The sequence below is a fragment of the Dermacentor variabilis genome, chromosome 5 (assembly GCF_050947875.1).
Source record: "Dermacentor variabilis isolate Ectoservices chromosome 5, ASM5094787v1, whole genome shotgun sequence".
In the NCBI taxonomy this organism is placed as follows: domain Eukaryota; kingdom Metazoa; phylum Arthropoda; class Arachnida; order Ixodida; family Ixodidae; genus Dermacentor; species Dermacentor variabilis.
In genome coordinates this window covers 10,630,638-10,652,154 of record NC_134572.1, presented here as the reverse complement: position 1 = coordinate 10,652,154, position 21,517 = coordinate 10,630,638, and the positions used below count along the sequence as shown (strand labels likewise).

Sequence of the window (21,517 nt, the reverse complement as noted above, 5' to 3'; positions counted from 1 at the left end):
TTGTTGCATTTAAAAGAAAAACTTAAAATCTAGTGACTGTTGGTTTCGGATTTTTGATTTAGGCCGTCAATGTTTTATTAAAAATTGGCAACAATCGAAAATTTTCAAAAGACGAAACTATCAAGTTTACAACTATAACTCAACAACGAAAAATGATAATACAATTTTGTGAATTGCATCTAATAGTACATTTCAAGCGGACAAAATTGCTATGTTACACATTATTATAAAAAATTTAGTATAATGGAAGTACAGCTTTTGCAAAACCCTCGTAACCAACGTAACAAATTCACGTAAGATGCAAAATGACATATTGAATTTGTCCGCTTTGAATGATCTAAATGATGCCGTTTACAGCACCACGATATCTGTTCCTGATGCAGGGATGTGAATCTGTAAACTTCGTGCTTCTATTTTTTTTCACATGGTCGAATATTTGAAAATCTTTTTAAGAAAATTCAAGCCCCTAAATCGAAATTCCGCTTCCAACAGTCACTAGAATTTAACTTTCTCTCTCAAATGAAACAAATTTCATTATAATCGGTCCAGGGATTATCTAAAAAAACGTTTTTGCGTTTTACGTGTATTTGAATAGGTCGCGTCGGAGTTGGGCACGAGCTGAAGTTTCCTCTTAAGTGCAGTGAGAAATTGTTCTTGTGCATTCTGTTCGTGTTACTTTCTTTTTGTAGAAACAAATGAACTAACATTCCAACTATTACGAACATCATTTCTTCACTATAAAGGTGAAAAAAATATCGATGACGTGCCCTGGGCAGCCAGTCGGATAGCTCGCCCTACTGACGTCAATTGGGTGATTTATGTCATATGGGTAGGGGCGGCTGAAAATTCTGCCGAGAAGTGTGCTGCGATCGGCAGCGATGTACATTTTTAAAACCCTATTATAAATTACACGCTTTACGCGGAGCACTTAGATGCGTCAATTGATGATCAGAAGGACCTACTGTAACGACTCAGTACATTCGTATAAGATCGTCAAAGTCGTTTCAGGGTCCCTTTAAGGTAACTACAAATATACTTACTATTCTACGTACCTTAGACTATTTTTCCACATCGTCCACATAATCCCATACGTGGGCTGCATTTCCTTGTGGCTTTAAATGGGCATTCGTACCCTGCTCCAGAAAAAAATGAATCGCACTTTATTGCTCGTACGCCGCGCCGCGGAACTGCAGGCAGATAAGGCCGGGTCGGTCCAAGAAAGGTCCACGGCTTGGAATGGATATATTGACTTCGCATTTACAGCCCTAATTTGGATAAAAAATATAGGAGCAAAGACTTTCTGATTCGCCCTAGTACATGTTCATGGACAAGCTATAAAGTTAAATACTTCGTTATATCGAGAATTTTGTTATAATAATGTCTGTTATATCAAGGTTTAACTGTATTTACAGAAGAATAATAAAAATCTCCAGCTTTAGGGTGCAAGAAAAGAATGCAAGCAATAGATTTGGCCACTTTTCTAACTAATCATAGAATAGTCTCAGTATTAAAGGGCCCCTCACCACGTCTGGCCATTTTGATCTAATAAGCGCAGAGCATACAACGCGCGCTAACGATCGCGTTTGCAAAGAATTACATCACCACGCGCCGCGGGAAGGTCTGAAATTTCAATGCGAACGCCGTTTTCCTTTTCCTTTATTAATGATTATCCCGCTTAGCTCGAAGGCGCTATAGCAGGGGGGCTACTATGTCGAGAAAAAAAAACCCATCTTCATTGATACAGAACACTTGCTGACTTGATAGGTGATTCCATTCGCTAAAGGAACGAACAACAATGAATTAACATAAATATTAGTTCTAGTGCGGTATTATAAAATCTTGAATTGTTGATCAGTACGTGCAGAGACATAATTTATACAAAATAAATAAATTCATTTATTGAAAAATACCCTCAAAGGCCCTCATTACGAGGATATTACAGTATTATTACGAGGGTAAAATGAAGCCTGTGTAAGTATATTTCCTTTCGTATGCCGGTTTTACCATGAAATTTTTGATAAAGCATTTTCAGTCTCAATTTTTTTCGGCGAGAGGAAAGAATTTCTCATCCTGTTTCATTTTTCATATTGGTACAGCTACCGGTTCTCGAGTACCGGCATAAGACAAACCTTGCTGCTCGGTTCTGGATTTTTTTCAAGTTTATCACTTAGTGTTTTTTGCCAAGGGTCCCACATGGCACAAGCGCCTCACGGCGACCGCGCTCCAAGCCGGACGGTGACGTAGTCGTGTGCCTACGCCTACGTACTCGTGTCCGCGGTGTGACGTTGCTCGTGGCGACACGTGACTTCGAGAATTATTCGAGGCAACATCTGTTATTTGTGTGAACTGTTGTTTGAATTGACGAATTGAAGTTTAGAGAAATAATAAAACACACAAACGGAATGTCTGCGTGTTTTTTGTTTTACTTCGCACTGAAGCAAGAGAGACTTCCGCTTCGTCTGCTTGTTCCCACGGTCGTGCATTCACGTGCGCAGGTGCCGAAACTATGCCATTTTCTACTGTGTTCCAGCGCGTGATCACGCTCTGCGATCTGCTTGTTCTGCCTCAGTAATCGTGTACCACTTAATTATACCGCTAGTGATGTGCCCTTGTGCACAGCGCTCAAAATCGTGCGCTGTGCGAAAGAGACAGTCACAGCAGCCTGCGCGCAACGCCGTCAGCGGAAGTGTGCAGCCCCGAAAAGCAAAAGCGAGGAGACAAAAAAAAATGAAGGCAGGGCCCGTGGCGTATGCGTCACGCGATTCTCGAGGAGCGTTATGGGAGAACGCAGGGAAGGACTTTCACTTGCGGAGGCTAGAGGGGCGAGTGGAGAGAGTGTCTCGCTTGGCAGTGGAGCTCGCCTGCTGAAATCATGGGTTCGTGGCACTGAAATATTTCTATCTCGGCTTTTAATGGGCCCATTTGAAATTTTTTTGCGGCAGAACGCTCCTTAGAGGACAGGTAACAACTTCCAGCATATAACCAAAATTTGCTGTGGGGCCTGATGAGGGGCCCTTTAAAGGATGTTGTCACATGAATCTCATATTGCATAAGTTTTTCAAATCCTTCAAGTATTAGAGGAGTTATCACCTGAATACGGGGCGTTTTCTCTCTTTTCCTCTCTGCTCGTGCGCTGGAAGCTACACAGTGAAGCCAAGAGAGTGCTCTCTCCCTCCCCCACTACGTGCACGAATTGGATGAGCAGTCAGTCACCCACAGCGAATAAAGTCCCTCAAAACAAGTTTACAAGGCAGCGACACTCATTGTTCTTTGCACCGTCCTCCTCACTCTCGTGCTTACCCTCTCTTCTACTTCTTTCGAGTCTGTGATTGGCGCAATGCTTGCACGTGGTGTGCTAAACGACTAGATGTTATATTTATTATATCGCAAAAAGTTCAATGCTGCGTATGTGCGAATCATCAGGTCAATTTTTCTCGGAAAGCGTAGTCGTAGCCAAGACATAGGACAGCGTTCTAGAGTGTGCTACGGCAATTGGCCATAAAAAAAGCACACGGTGCTGTAATAATCTGCATGAGAATTAAGCTCCTTCCAGGTCTGTGGGAGTTACTGGCGCCTCAGAAAATGAGGAACGCAAATGCATCAAAATGTTTTCATCCGTGTTTTGTTGCAGCATCGCCGCCGAGGCTGTGGTGCCATCTGCTAGGTTAAATTCGAACCTCTTTTATACCATTGCATCGTCTGTGTAGGCCTAACAGCACCAAAACAAAGAGCTGATCTCAATAATGACAACAAATTATACCTAATGTCCTGCTTTCAGCATTAAGTCAGGCTAAGCGATGGTTGATTTCATCTTTTATTTCTTGCAGCCAGAGTGAAGAGCAAGTAAAAAGCATGCAATTGGATAGAAGCAGGCGCATGCGAGGTAGAAGAGAGGCCCTACCCCCTGCGCGCGCTAGGAGAAAAGTGTGGAGGAAATGACGTGGAAGGTTCTCCTTTGTTTTGCTGATTTTTTTATTTCTTTAATGTAGTGGCCCCGCCTTTCGGGCCACAATGGCGGTTTTGTTGTTGTTCTCTGCGCTCACACGTGTTGCTTCGTAGGTGGTTTCGCACCCTGGCAAAGGCGCCGTGCGGGCAGGTTTGCGTTGGTCTCCGTATTTTGTTGCGCTGCGTTATCTGGACCATGCTCTACCGGATGTTGCTGTGGCCAGGTGGGACAGGAGGAACTAAAGTTCGTGAAATGAAAGCGCATGCAACGCTGTACGCAATGTACCGCGCCACGGCAATGGTAACGGACGAAGGAATATCCGCGGGAAATTTTGCCCTCTTTGGCGGAATCATGCTAACATGCTAACGATTATTTAGTATTGCTGCGGAGCGCGCATGTCCGAGCAGCACGGTTGCGCGCAACGCGGCGTGGTTTCGCGAGAAATGTAAACAAGAGAGGAGAGCTGGCCTGATAGGCGAAGCAACGCCATGAGCAACAACTTCCGGCTTCACTTTCGCTTTACAAAGAGTGACGTCAGGGCCTCTCCAGAGTTTCCTTCCTCCGTGCGAGGGAGTGTGCGAGTCGCCATGGCTAGTGGTGTAAAATATAAAACATGCACAACGTTGCTAATTGGACACCGCATATTATGCTTCTTCCTCTACTGTACCTTGTACTTTGAACTAAACTATTGCTTATTCTATATGCGATTTCCTTCTATCAAAACATGCACGTTTCTATTCGGCGTGATAACTCACCTTGGCGGTGCTCCAGTGCATTGGGGGAGGAGGAAACCAGCAGGAAAGCAGGAGTGGCACTACCTTGAAAACTTGTTTTATCTAAAGACCTTACAGTGAAAGAGCTCGTCGCGGCACCTGGTGGCGGCTGCGGTAGACTACGTAACGCAGCACGCCACTGCAACAGTCGCGGCCAGCAGTGCAAAAATGAAATGATTTTTCTGTCTTTTTGAGATCGCAGTAATATACGTGTTTCATTTTGCTATCTCAAAATTATCAATTAGTATGCGTTACTGAGAATGTTCTCATTATAACGAAATCAGCCAATAGCATTGGTCTGTCAACTGCTTTCAATGACGCTGCATGGCAACAATGCAGAAGCGAGAGCAAGCAATCTTTCGCTGTTTTTGACAAGAGATTCTAAATTCCCTGTTGCATGCAGTACAGCAATATTTGGCTCAGATGTTCACAACAGCGTCTATGAAAGATCGGCAAGGCTTTTTTACTATGTTCAAGAAGTGTTTCAGGGTCCTTTGATGAAGCTTTTGATATCCACCAAAGTAAGCAATTGTAAAATTAGTGTTGCAGTTATGACAGTGTTTGTGGCTCATGATAAAATCATGATAAACTTGACACATGTAACGTGAAAGGCAACAAAACAAGACAAAAGTTACAGGAAGATGAAAGCATGAAGTGACGAGTAGAACAAGCAACCGGCGCAGACCAAAATCTCATTTGGCACAGTGTCCAACATACATCTATATAGTATCAGGCGTGGTGCCAATTTTAACTGAACTAGTCAATAAACATAGCAGAGCCTGCTTTACGGTAACAATGGTACCTCGGCTACAGACACATTCCTTGTTAGACTACCGCTCATCATATGATAGACAACAGCATTTCTTATGTTGCAAGCGCTTGCGAGGCTATGTTCCAAGCAGTAGTGTGTTTAATGTTACCAGAATATTGCCCACTTTTCGCAAGCTTGAAAAGCAATATGGAGAAACTTGCTGTAGCTTAAAAATGTTGAATTCTGAAGTAGCTGGTGCAAATGAAAAATGATGCAGATCCCACATGCTGTGGGAATCCGTTCAAGGAAACCTTTCTTCGGCGTGAGCAACGAATGCTATGGCACTTGTTTAGCAATCACTAGCAAGTATAGACCACAGAACAAAGTTGGATACATTTTCACCGGGAATTCCTCGCTCAACGTAAGCTTGTGGCACTCCGATACTGCAGACACATCTGACAAAAAAGTCACAGACCTGTGCAGCCCACACAGCACAGCACAAGATGGAGGAACAGCTCTATTTTTCGAAACCACGCACTACAGGGTCGTCGTGGTGAAGTCTCTTCCCGTAGTTTTCGTGAGAATGATCTAAACTGTCTGCCCGGTGCCAATGGAGAGCTGGGGTTTGTGCTGCAGCTTGTCCTGCTCTCTGCACAGCGGTCTGCCATGCCCAATGTTACCTGGTTGCAGCTGCGCATGCAGCTCTACGATTTTCTTCTTCAGCAGCAGTTCGTACCTTGCGAGGAGGTGCCATAACGTGCACATCCCTTGACCCATAGCACGGTACATTGCTGTTGCCAATATTAACAGTTTATTGGCATCCCTTTTGAAACAGGGTGGTGACAAATAGTCACGTGGCCTGCTTGAGTTAACCAGGTCCAGCTACATGGAGCATGCAACTGCTACATGTTGGGACACCTGGTGGAATATAACGGAACTGCAATGCAAGGTTTGTATGTATCGACTCTATGAGGTGCACATGTCACATTGCGTGTTAAATGGCACAATATGATGCCAATCATGATCATGATTTAACGTTATTTCCTTTGAAACAGGACGGTGAGAGTCACCTAGCCTGCTTGAATTACTCAGGTATGCCATGCATGTTTTTCATTACACCAATATTTATAGCTACGTCTTCATAATCTTTGTTCAAAACTTTTCTACCTATGCAACTTCTACATGACCTCACACCTAGTTTAATAATAAGCAACTGCAATGAGAAGGGCACAGATACAGATGCTATGCACATCTCGCATCGCAAGGCTAGTGGCATGATCCAATGCTAACGGTGATGATTTATTCGCATCCTCATTAAAACGTGGCGTTGTCAGCCACCTAGCCAGCTCGATTTGACAAGTGGCTTAATATGATGCTAATGATGGTGGCAATGATTTATTGGTGTCCACTTCGAAACACGGCGGTGACAGTCATGTAGGCAGCTTGATTTAGTCAGGTACAAATTATATATTTTTTGTAGCATTACTGTAACATCTCCTTGAACTTTTTTTTCTTGTTCAGACCTTCTTTAACTGCCTTGTACCGCTACATGTGAATCTGCTACATGGCGTTCTACCTGGTATATTATGCAACTGCAATGCAAAATATGCATGTATCGATGCTACACTGCGAGCTAGGATGCGTTTATAGGGCATTCTTCTGCTGCAAGCTAGCAAGTGCTGGCGTGGCTTAGTGGTAGAGTAGCTGCATGGGAGGCAGCAGGCTCAGGTTCGATCCCAGCAGGAACTTTTTTTTTTTTCTCATTCCCGGCGGTAGCTGCTATGGACACTGGTGGCAGCGGCAGACATCATCGCCAACTGAAATGGTTGCTAGAATGATCCCGTAACAGCTTATCCTGTAAAACTATAGTGCACTGCACGCACTAAACACTGAACTAAACTCTTCATGAACAAAGTGTTTCCCAAGATATACCAAAAGATATGGTGAGGTTCCACTGCTGTATCATAATTGCAGAAACCACCCAGCTTCAAGGTTACTGCATGAGCAATCGCTAACTCGGAGTTCAAGCCATTGGAGTTCCCTGCTTATTAATGCTGCTCCACTTTGCTTTTCCAGGCAAAATGTTCACCATGCTCCTCAATGCTCATGCCACACCTCCACATCATTTATGAGCCAGCATAGACTGGCGCACTAAACCATGCATTCAAAATGAATGCATTAAACCAAGCCCTTCAGTCAACTGCCACTACCACATGGCCAATGCGAGTCAAACCAATGATGCCTCAAGACTGTCGTGCAAGAAAGCAGCCAGCAATCGCAATGCGGGGGGAAATGCAAAGAAAGCTTCAGCTTAAAAATGAGTCACTTTTGCAGTTCTTCCAGATGAAACAAAATTTAATTCTGCTCAGCACCTAAACAAATTATTTTACACCTTCTATAAACAAGTAGTAAAAAAAATGCAGCCACGGGACAACCTCTGTATGTACACAGTCTTCATTTGTGTCACATAATGCCAGGCAAAAAATTGCACTCCTACCCTCCCACAATAAACGGTACATATACGGCCCAAGACAAAGACAAATTCAAGTCACCGAACTTGGTTTTTAGAGCATCACGATCCGTCCAAAGAATGTGTTTGCAATGTCCAGACATACAATGCAGAGTCATGACTTAAGCATCCAATTTTGAAACTCGCCTTGCACACTTTAAAACTGTCTTGCGTCATGTCTTCATACCAGACAATCAAACTAGTCCAGCGCACGTGCAAGTAAGGAACCATGTACGATATGCACACTTAGATGAGCTCAATGATATTTATCATTGAAAATGCGATCACACACATAGCAGTGTTCAGTATGAACAAGTTAGCGAAACAATTCAAATAAGTGTGCGGGAAAAAAATTGGAATATTTTTTCTTCCAGAAGTACCCAATGCTGCCAGTGCCCATAGTGCCTGCAAGTCCATTTAATAATCTGCTTCAGACCGAGTTCTGGCACTTCATTTATTGCAGGCCCTAACTAAAGCACATCCTGAACAGAGCAGCTTGTGATCATCTGTGGGATATATTAAGACTTACAAGCAAACATATCATTGCAAAATAAAAGATGGCAAGAAAGAGCATGTTGCTAAGCAAGCTTTACACTTGCACAGCACACTTCTTAAGGCTGAGGGGTAAATACATATCACTACAATAAGAACGGGTAAAAAGCTTCTACAGGAAAAAGACAAAATGTTTGAGTGGAACAGCTTCTGTGCTGCCTCCAACATAGAAAATGTCCCGTGATTACTAGTTTTAATGCTCTAAAGACCCTGCGCAATGACTTCAAGACCACCGTGAGCAAAGCATGACAACCCCCTGGGATGTCGGAGATAGTGAGGTGAGGCTGCTGGAATGTCCGATGAGAAAGAAGAGACTGCCGTGATGCCGCTGCTGTCGCCACTGTGAGACATGTTGATGAGATGCATGGGTGGTGAGAGTCATGCCAGAGAATCGGCTTGGTCGCACTGAGCGCACGTTGGCACACACACCACACCCATTGGGTCCTCGCGACTTGATTGCCGCACATGCACAGAGCCATGCTGTCAAACGGCCTGCCTCAGTAGAACTTCTTAGCCGCAGCCTCCTTGCTGCTCCTGCAAAAGCGCAGAGCAGACGCTTAACATTTTGCCCTCTTCTACATAGGCAAAGTAACATGCAAACAGTTTATATCTTAATTGACCCCATATCTTATTCCTCAAGCACCCATCAGACGGACAAGGTGTTTGCAGTTTGAGAAACTCAGTTTATGTTACATAAGTACTTCAAGGCCTTAAAGTACCTAAGATGACTAAAGAAAATGTCATACTTTGTTAGATTTGTATCGAAGTATCACTTTGCCTAAATTGGTTATACAGTAGTACCCCACTGATACGTTCCTCACTATTACGTTTTCCCGGCTGTTATTCTTTTTCCATGGGCCTTTGAAAAACATATCAATGGAGTTCTACTGTAAATGTGTAGTACAGTCAACATTCATTGCAACAAATATTAAAAAAACTAACAAAGCAACGAAGAAACGAAGTCCCAAAGTTCGTTAGCACTGGTAGAACGACTTAAGGCACACAACTTGGACTATTTCAGGTCGTGAGCGGTGCTGCTGTGATTGCGAAATACCGCTTGGCAAAACCTCATAGTCAGCGCGCCAATGTTTCAGATAATCTTGCAGCGTCCGAAAACGCGTCGCAGTGGTTTCTCACTGAGTCCTCGTCAGCGTATCGGGGTCGACACCCAAACACAGTTGCCGGGCTGGTATTCCACGTAGCGTCTTCAAAGATTGTAGTGCCGGCGATTGGTCCTCTGCTGGTTCTTGATGCGCAGGAGGGAGAGTTGTCAGGCTTCTTGATGGTGACTTGCGGCAGCATGGCGTCAAGAGTTGTCGGGTTCCTTCTGTAAACCAGCTTGAACGGCGTGATCTGTGTTGTTTCTTACACTGCCGTGTTATAAACAAATGTGACAAACAGGAGCACAGCATCCCACGTCTTGTGTTCGACGGCGACATACATCGCTAACATGTCAGTGAGTGTCTTGTTCAGTTGTTCCATTAGGCCATTCGTCTTCGGGTGGTAGGCAGTGATCCTCCAGTGACTTCTCTGGCTATACTGCAGGATGGCTTGAGTAAGCTCAGCTGTAAAAGCCATTCCTCTGACAGTAACGAGGACTTCTGGTGCATCATGTCGCAAGAGGATGCTCTCTACAAAAAATTTGGCTACTTCCACTGCAGGACTTTCGTTTCGGCATAGTGGTTAACGTAGTCAGTGGCCACGATGATCCACTTGTTTCCAGATCTTGAGGTTGGAAAGGGTCCAGCAAATCCATCTTGATCTGCTGAAATGGTCGGCAAGGAGGCTCGATTGGCTGTAGTAATCGCACCGGCCTTGTCGGTGGTATCTTGCGTTGCTTGCAGTCTCAACATGTCTTCACATAACAAGTGACGTCAGCGGTCAAGTGTGGCCAGTAATGCTTGTATTCTTGAGAGCGTGCGGGAAAACCCGAGATGCCCAGCAGTCTTATCGTGCAGGGCTTGCAGGACTTCTGATTGGAGTGCTGCTGCGGGCACAAAGACAAGGTAGTTTGCGCGGGCTGGCGAAAAGTTCTTCACCGGGACATCGTTTCGTAGTACAAACGAAGACAATCTGCGCTTAAACACCCTTGGGACAATGACTGCCTTAACTTGGAAGTATTCGGCAAGGCTTCCGAGTTCTGGGTCCACTCGCTCATGCTCGGCAAAGTCGTCTGCACTAAGTGCACCTAAAAAGGCGTCCTCGTCTTGGTCATCTTGATGCGGCGGGCCCACGGGAGCATTAGACAGGCAGTCGGCATCAGAGTATTTTCGCCCAGACTTGCAGATTACAGTGACGCCATATTCTTGCAGTCTGCAGCTCCACCATGTCAGGCATCCTGAACAGTCCTTTAAATTCTCTAGCCAACAACGCATGATGGTTGCTGACGACTTTGAACGGCCTGCCATATAGGTAAGGGTGGAATTTTGATGTAGCCCAAACGATCGCAGGGAATTCCTTTTTGGTCGTAGAATAATTGCTTTCCGCTTTTGACAGCGACCGGCTACTGTAAGCTATCACCCATTCAATTCCATCTTTCCCCTGGACTAGGACCGCACTGAGGCCTAGGCTACTGCTGTCAGTGTGGATTTCTCTATCGGCGTCCTCATTAAAGTGCGCAAGTACCAGCGGTGACTGAGTTCTTGAAATGCGTCGGCCTGCAGCGTTTCCCACTTGAACTCAACATCACATTTAGTTAGATGTGTCAGCGGCTCAGCAATGCGTGAAAAGTCTTTGACAAAGCGCCTGTAGTAGACACACATGCCAAGGAATCTATGCAATGCCTTCTTGTCGATGGGCTGCGGGGACATTATGATGGCAGCTGTCTTCTGCAGGTCAGGGAGGACTCCAGATTTGCTGATGGCGTGGCCTAGGAACAAAAGCTCGTCGTAAGCAAAGTGGCACTCTACTGACTTCAGAGTGAGCCCTGATGACTTGATGGCCTCTAGTACTGTCGCATGCCACTTAAGGTGATCGTCGAAATTTCTGGCGAAGACGACGTCATCCGAGTAAACAAGACAGGTCTGTCACTTCAATCCTGCTAAAACTGTGTCCATCACGCGCTGGGATGTTGCAGGCACCAAGTAGAGTCCGAATGGCATGACCTTGAACTCATAGAGGCCATCTGGCAGGTTGAAGGCCATCTGTTCGCGATCTTGCTCGTTGACTTCTATTTGCCAGTAGCCAGTCCTGAGATCCATTGATGAAAAGTACAGTCTATGCTCATTAAAACAACCCGCGTACAACAGACTTTCGTATATAACAAATTATATTTGAGCCTTAGCTTGTTCGCTTTTAACAAACCGAGCTACAATGGACTATCGGCTACAGCGGACGAAATTAGCAGCAATTTTTTTTCGAAATCGGCCGTATAAGACGTACCTTTTCCTTGTTGACACAGGCTGACAACCGACTTGCGAGGGCCAGCCGCGGCTCAACATCGCGCGAGCGGGAGAGGCAGGCGGGGCAGAAATGCGTGGTTTTTCGCGCGCGAGGCACCGGGGAGGTGAGAGAGGGGAGGGGTTCTACTCCGGTGGCTGCTGCTTAAGGCGTACAGCCGCCAAATCTTGAAAGCAATCTGCAATGTGGACAAAGTGCTTACCCGTACGGGTGCCGCATGTTGAAAACGATCTGCGATGTGGACAAGTATGCCCTATGCCAGTAGCTTCGTATGCACTGTGCTTTCAACGTTTAGTTCGCGTTGACGTGAGAGATAGCATGAAGATCAATTCGATTGCTGCTGCTGCCGCGCTTATCTTGCTTAATTTGCTATCACAATCGATGCTTCGCCTTTCGGGCGAAACTGCTATTTTTGTGTTCGTTTTTTACTTTCGATGTTCGCCGCTCACTCTTTGCAATAAAGTGAGGTGTTTCAGATGTTACGGATTTCGGATAAACCTGACGTTTTTTTGTTGGGTTATCAGGGTCCATTATAACGAGAGTCGGCTGCATTTAGCATTGTAGAGACGATCCAATGCATCGTCTATCTATGGGAGTGGGTATAAGTCCTTCTTCGGTGATCTTGTACAGTCGACGATAATCGATTAAGAAACTTAGGGTTGCATCCTTTTCTTTCACCAAGATTACAGGAGATGCCTACAGGCTTTTCAATGGCTGGATGATGTCGTCGCGCAGCATTTCATTGACTTGTTGCCTTAGAGCTTCACATTCTCACGTCGAAACTCGGTAAGGGTTCTGGCAGAGTGGCCAAGCACACTCTTCAGTTATTATGTGATGCTTTGCAACTGGTGTTTGTCGAATCCTCCATGACATTGAAAAGCAGTCTTTGTATCGTCCGAGAAGACTTCCGAGTTGTGGACTTCTGAGAAGACTTGAATTTGTGTCGGAGTCTGGTTCCGGAACTATGGTCGTCGGGGTAGATGCGGCAGAGTCCGAAAGGAAAAATGCATTGCTGGCTTCCACAATTTCCTCTATGTATGCAATCGTCATTCCCTTGCTGATGTGCTTGAACTCCTGGCTGAAGTTTGTCAGAATTAAGTGCTCGCGTGTCCCCGTTCACTGTGTCCTTGTCAATTGTACGCGCAAAAATATTTTACTATGAATTCATACCAACTCGCCCAACTATCAGTTCTGTAGTCAGAATTACTTTTACTTTCCCTCTGCAGTCAAGTGATCCCTCTTGCAATGGAAATTTCATAGTCGAGCAGTAGACGTTGCTCACCCTCGATGACGCCTTCTACGTCTGCAGATGTTTTGCTGCTGACAAATGACAATAGCGGGACAATGCTTTTTAAGAGGGGGGTATTGACATGTGTACTCGTTCATCTTTATTGGGGGACCGTGTTTCACTGTCTAACAAATGCTATCGCTCAGCACACGATGCACCAGTATATATTGGAAGTTTCTCCAATGTTATTGATGGGTCTATCCACTGTCTGTTGTCACCAAACCTTCCGTAATCTGATTTGTGTAGTACTTTTTAGAAGACTCGCGGGGACCAGTGATTTCTCTGGAATCTGCACTGACTGATGTATAAAAGCAGATGTGCTTGACCCGCTGTCAGATTTCAATGATCGCCGACCGTGTTCGCCGCTATTGCCGTGCTTTGAGCGTAACTTACTTTTGTGGGCACAAGATCGCCCAATAAAAGTTAGTTTCGTCATTCACAGATTCGCTGCTGTATTATTCCCCGTCACTACTATGTGACAACATCCTCTAACATGCATTTTGTCTTCCCTGCATGCAGACAACAGTGCGCGCAAGAGAACTGCTCTACTGACTGCAGCACCATTGTTGTGTCATGATGCGGAGAAGTGGTGAACTACGCTTGGTTGGCACGCTTACCCCTCTAGCCACCATAACATCACCAACATCAACCATTGCCTTGAGATGCCTCCAAACTGCCTGCTGGCTTGGAAGAGGTGGCGCTCATAGATCTCGGCAATCCCATTCACAACTGTTGCATACAAGGACACACAGAGTGTTTGGTGCCGTTTGCTGGTCTGCCTACTAAACACCTTATATGAAACATTCTACTGAATTTAAAAGAATCACTGCATTCAAAAATGAAATTCAGCCTGACAAGTTTTGCGAACTTTACCGGCAGAAAAAGAGAAAAAAGAAGAAGAAAAGCATACAAATCACTGTCAAATACATAACATTGTGCAACCCTGTGCTTTGGCTTGACTGTAAACTTGGCTTTCAATCACGGTTCACTCTGCTAACAGGTCACGTATTCCTGCTTGAAGTGGCTGGATTTAGTATGCCTTCATTTCTTTAATTAAAAATTTCCACCACTTCGTAACAAGTTCATCAAAGCTAAACAGAACTGTGATAACTCACTTGTACATGAGGTATCCCAAGGTGATGACCAGTTGCAGTGTCGAGAAAATCAGAAAGTAGGTGGGGCTCAGGCAGGTCGTAGCACAACCAGTCAAAGGCAGCTTCTGCAAATATAGCACAGGTTGTTTACGCCCCTGTGTGCCCACAATGCCATGCATCTGCACATCATAGGATTCCATTGAGGAACACTTGAGGAATTCCACACTAATGCTATCAATAAGTGCCAGACGTTGAGTCATCAACGTTATCGCAATGTCATAACACAGAGAGAAGAGAGAGAGAATAACATTATTAATTGTCCAGTATGGGGTCAGGGGTAGGGAAGGTTCGGAGTCCCTTCCCTCGCTCCTCAGCCATCGGCCAGGAGTCCCCATTCCTTGGCGGTTGCCTTAGCCATTTGGGCAGCCTGGGACAGAGTTTCAGCATCCGAGCTGAGCAGCACCGTCTCCCACTGCTCCGTTGTAGCTATACAGTTAAACCTCGTTATAATGAAGCCAGCAAAATCGGCAATTTGCTTCGTTATATTGAAATTTCTTTGTAATGAAATTCGTCCTTTTATACAAATAAATACAGTCACCTATCGACTTTTCTTACGCGGAGAGGATTCGCAGAATTTTCCTACTTATTGGGCAGTCAAAAAAAGCAATTTGAATAAGATAACAATTCATTCTGATAAATTTATGAGTCGGTGACAAATGATACGGTTTCCTGCCACATACCTACGTCGACGACATCTTCACATCAGTGGTGCGAATTAAGCAAACCTAGCCATGCTTTCGCACACACTCTGCCCCCGTGGCTGATAGCATCGCCCGTACTGGGATGATGCTATCAGGAAAAGCGCCGGCAGCGGGGAGCGAATGCTTCATCTGCCTCTCGCTACAACGGGTCATTGAAACTCAAGATTATGCAACCTTCAATACTAAACGCACGGGAAGACAGCTTACATGGTGCCATGCCAACTCAGCATGGCCACTCTTTGTACACATGGCAGATTACCACTAAAACAGGGTGCGCAGGTGTGTATGCACTCAGCCGTGCTCCCAGCCATGCTCCCAGCCATGCACAGCCACGGCCGAGACACGACACAAATCGAGGTGCCATGCCAACTTACCCCCCACTCCGCTCCCTCGCATGGATTTGACTGTGTTACCACGAACTTGCTCCCCTCCTTCTCTTTACCTTTGCTCGCGCAAGAAGGCATCACTTGTGATACCATTTTTCTTGTCTCACCCTCACACATTTTCACTCACACCTAAACTCACACTCACACCTATTTTGCTCTGTTGCTTGTTCATGAGAGACACGGCAACACTGAACGTTCATAAGACATCAAGGTACACAACACTGTTCCGTCATCGTCTAGCGAGCCCGTGACGTGGCACAAAACGTCAATGGCATCCAGCACTTCCTTTGTGGAAGGCAAAGCTTGTGATGAATCTACCTCCGAAGATCCATCGTTGTCACTGATATGGGACGCTTTCCACCAGTGCCGCATCCGAGATCTCTTCTGTAGTGACGGCGTAGTCGTCCACATACGAAAAATTGCGAAGGTGCACGTCGTCTGGGGCTGTTCTATTCGCATGCAGTGAAACCCAAGCTTCAGCGAGATTGGGCGGGCCTGAAAGCTCCCGCTCCACTGTTACTTTCTGCAGCCTGAACCTTTTATGATCCGAGCCTTGGTGAAGCAGTTCATAATAATGTCTGCACTTGTTGCCCGCCAGGATGCTTCAAGCATCTCAACTGCTCGAAAAATGTCAACCTTTGTTTCCCACTGAAGACGAATATTCAGAAGCAGCCTCTGGATTAGTCTATGCCAGTAGGAACACCTCACCCTGTTAATAATTCCTCTGTCAAGGGGCTGAGTGAGCAAGGTACAGTTCACGGGTAAAAACTGGAGCTCAATGTTAGACAGCTCGAGGCCTTCAACATGGTGCGCAGTACAGTTGTCTACAAATAGTCAAATTCTGTGGCCTTGTTTCTTTATATCTTTCTCAAACTCTCTCAACCAGTCACTAAAAATACCCAGTGTGATCCATGCTTTCACATTTGCCAAGTATTTCACAGGCATTCTGTGTGTCCCTTTACAGTATCTGGGTTGGGCGCTTTTGCCGATAACTAGTGGAACTCGCTCATCGCTTCCATCCAAATTTACGCAGAGCAAAACTGACAAGCGACGTTTATTCCGCTTGCTGCCGTGGCAGACGTCTCCTTTTCGCGTAAGGGTGCGGTTTGGGAGCAACTCCTAAAAACGGGGCCATCCCGTCAGCGTTGTATGTATCACACGCGTCATAACACTCCAAAATGCCTGGTAGTTTGTGCTCAATCCAAAAAGTGGCACCATCGTTGTCCGAAGAGAAGGACTAACTGCTAATTACTTTGCTGACGATTCCATACTTGCTTTTGAAGCCTTGAAGCCACCCTTTACTTGCTTTTAAATCATCGCAGCCCAATATACAAGTACAATCCATTGCTTTTTTCTGCAAAACAGCACCGCTGATGGGAACATTTCATGCTTCCATGTCTATGAACCAAGTAAACACCGCCTTGTCGACGTCGCCGTATGCTGATGGCTTCAGCTTCTTGCAGTCGGTACCTGACTTCACTGCACTGCAAATCGCATCTTTGCATTCAGAATTGTAGACAGAGAATTTGGTGGGATGACAAATTTGGCAGCTACATCTTTCTTTTTTCGCCTCCGGAAACAGCATCCAATATGGCCATTTTGTCGTCAAGAGTCAATATTTCGCGTTTCTTTGTAGAGGTGCTCATCCTTGCAATGATACACTAAAGTTACTGGATGCATGAACACAAGACCAGACTCACACGTGTGCACGGTGTCAAAAACGAAGAGACAAAGAATGACCACGACTCCATGAGACACGAAAAGCAGTCCTTTTCTTTTTAGTAGTGTCACCTGGTGTCAGGTTAACGAAGTGAAGTGCAGAGACTTCTGTAGCTACCAAGGAGTGGCACTGCCGACGCGCCGCCAACAACCCGCAAGCGGCAGCAACATACCGTATTTACCCGAATGTAACGCAAGTTTTTTTTACCAAGAATAGAAGTAAAAAGTCACCGCCCGCATTAGATTCGTATACTAGGTATAAAAATGCTAAGAAAGGCACCAAACACTCATTATTAAGCTCGCTTAATGTGCTACATTTACGCCCGTGTCGATTGACCTGCTCCTTCAAAGTCGTGCGCTACAAATTCAGCGGTCAACCGATACGTGAACCACGAACAGGGCCGTGACGACACTTCGCTGTGCTCCCTCATGAGTTGTAGAATCAAGTGTCTTTTCCTTTTTTAGATCACTATCATCAAGAAGCAATTGCCGGCCGGCTCAATGGATGCAGGCGGTGCCTCAATGTGCATGTAGCGTCTCTTCCTCTTCACAATCACACTCTCTCTCTCGGCAGGCTCAAGGGACGCAGGGGGTGCCTCAATGCACGTGTAGACACGCGCGAACAAGCATTGTCCCTCTCTACTCTCTGCACCAATGGCACACTGCGGAAGCCTCGCTGTCGCCAGGGCGTGTTGTGCAGTGCTTCCTTGCGTGTTGCAGCATGCTTCCCTATGTGTTGCGCCTGCGGCTCTCTACGGAAGCCTCGCTGTCACCGGGGCTACTACGTGCGCACCAAGTGCAATAACAAAGCTTTGCGCTCCATCGTCGGAGGGGCAACTGCAGGAGCTGCATGTGGCTGCTGCTCGCACTAAAATAACAACATTTGGGACAAAATCCACTAGGTGGTCGGCGAAGGGAATTCATTATTTCCAGGGTGTCTCCCGCCATCACTTTGCTATATAGAGGTCACAAATATATATGCTTCTACGAAGTGATGGCGGGGAATAGAAAAACTTTGGAATATCGAGGAATTCGTTGTATGGAGATTTGTTATAGGCAGGTTTAACTTTACATGGTGTTCTATGGGCAAGAGATTATGAAAAGTTAAATACTTCATTATATTGAAGTTTACTGTAATTTTTCTTGCTTTGTCGGTGGTGATGATTGCAGGGCAAACCCATAGTATGTGTTTGAGGTCTGCCCTTGTTGTGCAGTTTTTAAATCTGTCGCTGTGTAGTTCCGGGTAGCAGTGCTACAATGTTGGGGTACATCCCTGTCTGTAGTAGTCTCCATGCAACTGACTGTCTTGTCTAATGTTCTGTGTGCCTCTGGGTATTTTAGCCTCCCTAATCGATAGTGATCTAAGATCTCTCTGCAAGTCACCATACGGTCACTGCCGGTTCTTCTAGGCGAGGGGTGCTCCGATGCATTTCTTATGCTAGCTTGGCCAGTTAATTCTCAAGCTAGGTTGTGAGTGTCCTTGTTGCCGGTTAGGGCTGTGTGAACTGGTGCTCATATTATTTGTACACTTCTGAGCCTTGGTGCGCTAAATTCCTTCACGATCTTCAGTGCTTCAGTTGAGATGCATCCTCTCGCGAAGTTTCTGACCACGGTGTTAGAGTTGCTTATTAGATATCTTGCTTGGGTCAATGATAACACCATGGCAATGGCAGCAGCTTCCCCAGTCTCAAATGTACTTGTGTGAACCGAGCCTGAGGCTGTCAGGTGTCAGGTGTTGATTAACCGCCATTACTGCCATGGCTGTGTGGTCCCAGAAGTCGGCAGCATCGACGTATATTGTGCCCTTGGTGTTTTCAAGCATTTGTATATGGCTTTGGCTCTTTCTTGTCTGCGCTCTTGGTTATGCATTGGGTGCATGTGCTTGGGTAAATGGGGGAATGTGCATATGTGTTCATGCTTGGGGGAGGGGGGGGGGGATATTTCTACTTTATCACAGGTTGCGAATCATAACAGATGTTTAGGGATCTCAGTACGTATCTTCCAGTCTGGATTTTCGTGAGTCGTTCCAATTGGAAGATCTGTTGGGCTTCGACTAGCTCATCCAGTGTATTGTGCACCCCTAGCGCCTTGAATTCGTTGTTTAGTGTTGTTATGGGTATACCTAGGGCTTGTTTGTATGCTTTTCTAATCACGTTGATCTAAACTCGTTCATCTGTCTTGAGTGAGAGGAATGGTGCTATATGTAGGCCACTTTACTTAGGACTAGGACCTGAATCAGTCTGATTAGATTGGCCTTTTTGATTCCTTGGTGTCCATTGGCAATTCTGGAGATCAATCTGGTCAATTGGAATATGCATTTTTCAAGTGTTCCGATTGTTTCAGTGTTATAACTGTTTGCTTGAATCCAAAGTCTCAAGAATTTGATGATCAGCACTATTGGTAAGAGCCTGTATTTTGCCGCGAGTCAAATTCGTGGAGAGTTTTGGGTGTCTTATTCTCTCCTCCATCCGTGGCTGTAGCGTACGCCAACTCTGCCGCTGTTATCTCCTCGGGCAACCTGAACGATACATCAAGTTGGCCTTGGAGATTACATGCTAGACGGCAATCTCTCAGGCCTTGCATTGGTCACTGCTCTATACCTCTGAAATTTCTGCAACTGCCAATCTTGGAGGCTTTGCCTGAATTGTGAGGTTGCATCAACATCACGATTATCACACCCTTTTCCAGCACCCCAACACACGGCCTGGTATCGCCATTCTTTCTGATGAGTTTGCCTTGCGGACAGCATGCTGCCACGCTGTGCTTGTTCGTTTGTGTTCCAGACAGCGCTCTGCTGGCTCCAAGAAGCCTTTCTCGTGAAGTTATTGATAGGCCGCATCAAATGGTACTAACGGTACCCTCACAGACCGACTCCAAATTAGTCCTGAGCCGTAGTTCGAATGAGCCCGACTTCGCAACTGAAGAGGCTGCACTGCCGCCTATCACAACGAGCTCAAGTGCGGACATCATTGATGACCTGCTAGGCTGCAGTGTACAGATTCCTGCCGCCGTTATATCTGAAGACTTTGCAGAAATCGACAGCGCAGTTTCATCATGTGCCGAAGTGAACAAAATAATTGACCAAGTTCTCTCACTGCCAGACAGCAGCTCCGACTCGGATGATGATGTGTCATGTGCCCCGGAGCCTTCCACATGCGGATCTTACTAAAGCCTTTGCAGTCCTTGCGTCGGCATACAGCGAAACTCAAAACTGGCAGAAATACAGGTGGACTTGGTTGCACGTAAGCAGAAGCACGTGCAGCAATGCATCGACCACTCGTTCTGTGCACAGGGGCCTTAAAACTTAGTCATCTTTTTTGGTTACATTTGTTTTTTCGGAAATACGATAGTTCGGACTTATTCACGCTACCCATGGAGTCCAAATTATCTGTTGCTGACTGTACTCAACCACTCATTGCAAAAAACATCCTTGTATTGTATTATAGCATGAAATAAAATGCTACTTGCCTCGTTGAATTTTTTTTTTTTTTAAGAAAGAACTTATTAGCATCACTTTTGACAATGACACGGGCAAACAAAAGGTTTCGTTTTCGCTCGACTCTTAGCCGCCCGTGCTTTCACGTTTCAGTAGTTTCGTTATCGCGTAGTGCTGCGCTGGTTCTGCTGGCTCATGAAACTTGCACAAACTGCAAGTAGCAGAGAATTCCACTTTCATGTGATGTCGCGGGATGCCCAAATTGTCCACACCACTTGATCAGAAGCAGCTGCAGCGGCAAATCCACCACTCTGTATTGGCTCAGTTTCTCTACGGCACCGCATTTGCATTTCGTAAAAAAATCCGTATCACCATCTGTTGGGTGCCGTTTTACTCACTAAAGGCAGCAAAGGGCGGTGATGGCGCATGCAATGTCACCACTCCCCAGTTGGGTGGTGGGAGATTTGAATTGTGATAGAGGTATTCAGACATCTCAGATGCAATTTTCTCGTAAAGTAAGCCTTTTCTTGACAAGAAACAAGCGTTATGAGGAGTCTGGAATAGTATTTAAATGGTCCACGTCGACTTAGAATTTGCTTTTAGTGTCCCTCTAATGCTTTGTTAAAGTTTTTGTGAAAATTCCGCTACTTTTCATCGTACAACCTTACGCGCGCCACGATGTCAAACTGTAAGAGGAAGGCTGCATTTTGCAATACCGTATGTACTTGCATAATGACCACACTTGCGTAATGATCGCATCCCTGAATTTTGACGTCAGAATTTGATTTCTTTTCTTTCCCACGTAATGATCGCACCCCGAACTTGCTGCAGCGATATTTCGTGTGTCAAGTATAGCTAATGATGATCGCGCCTACCATCTCTCGAGTGCTGTCGAATGCTACA

At 45.6% G+C, this 21,517-nt stretch overlaps 1 protein-coding gene and 1 long non-coding RNA gene across 2 annotated transcripts in view; one reads left to right on the top strand and one right to left on the bottom strand.

The window, feature by feature from the left end:
* The first annotated feature begins 6,313 nt into the window (after positions 1-6,313).
* Positions 6,314-7,728, top strand: LOC142582238 (uncharacterized). The gene is made up of 3 exons (XR_012828396.1): positions 6,314-6,419; positions 6,526-6,562; positions 7,547-7,728. It is a non-coding gene; the product is annotated as an uncharacterized LOC142582238 (long non-coding RNA).
* Positions 7,729-7,804: 76 nt separating this feature from the next.
* Positions 7,805-21,517, bottom strand: part of ergic53 (lectin, mannose binding protein ergic53) — a 42,541-nt gene continuing 28,828 nt past the window's right edge. Inside the window, exons 11-12 of the mRNA XM_075691692.1 lie at positions 14,334-14,437; positions 7,805-9,065 (exon numbers count right to left, since the gene is read on the bottom strand). Coding sequence (XP_075547807.1) covers positions 9,029-9,065; positions 14,334-14,437 — 141 coding nt within the window. The 3' untranslated portion in view covers positions 7,805-9,028. The remainder of the gene's footprint in view (positions 9,066-14,333; positions 14,438-21,517) is intronic.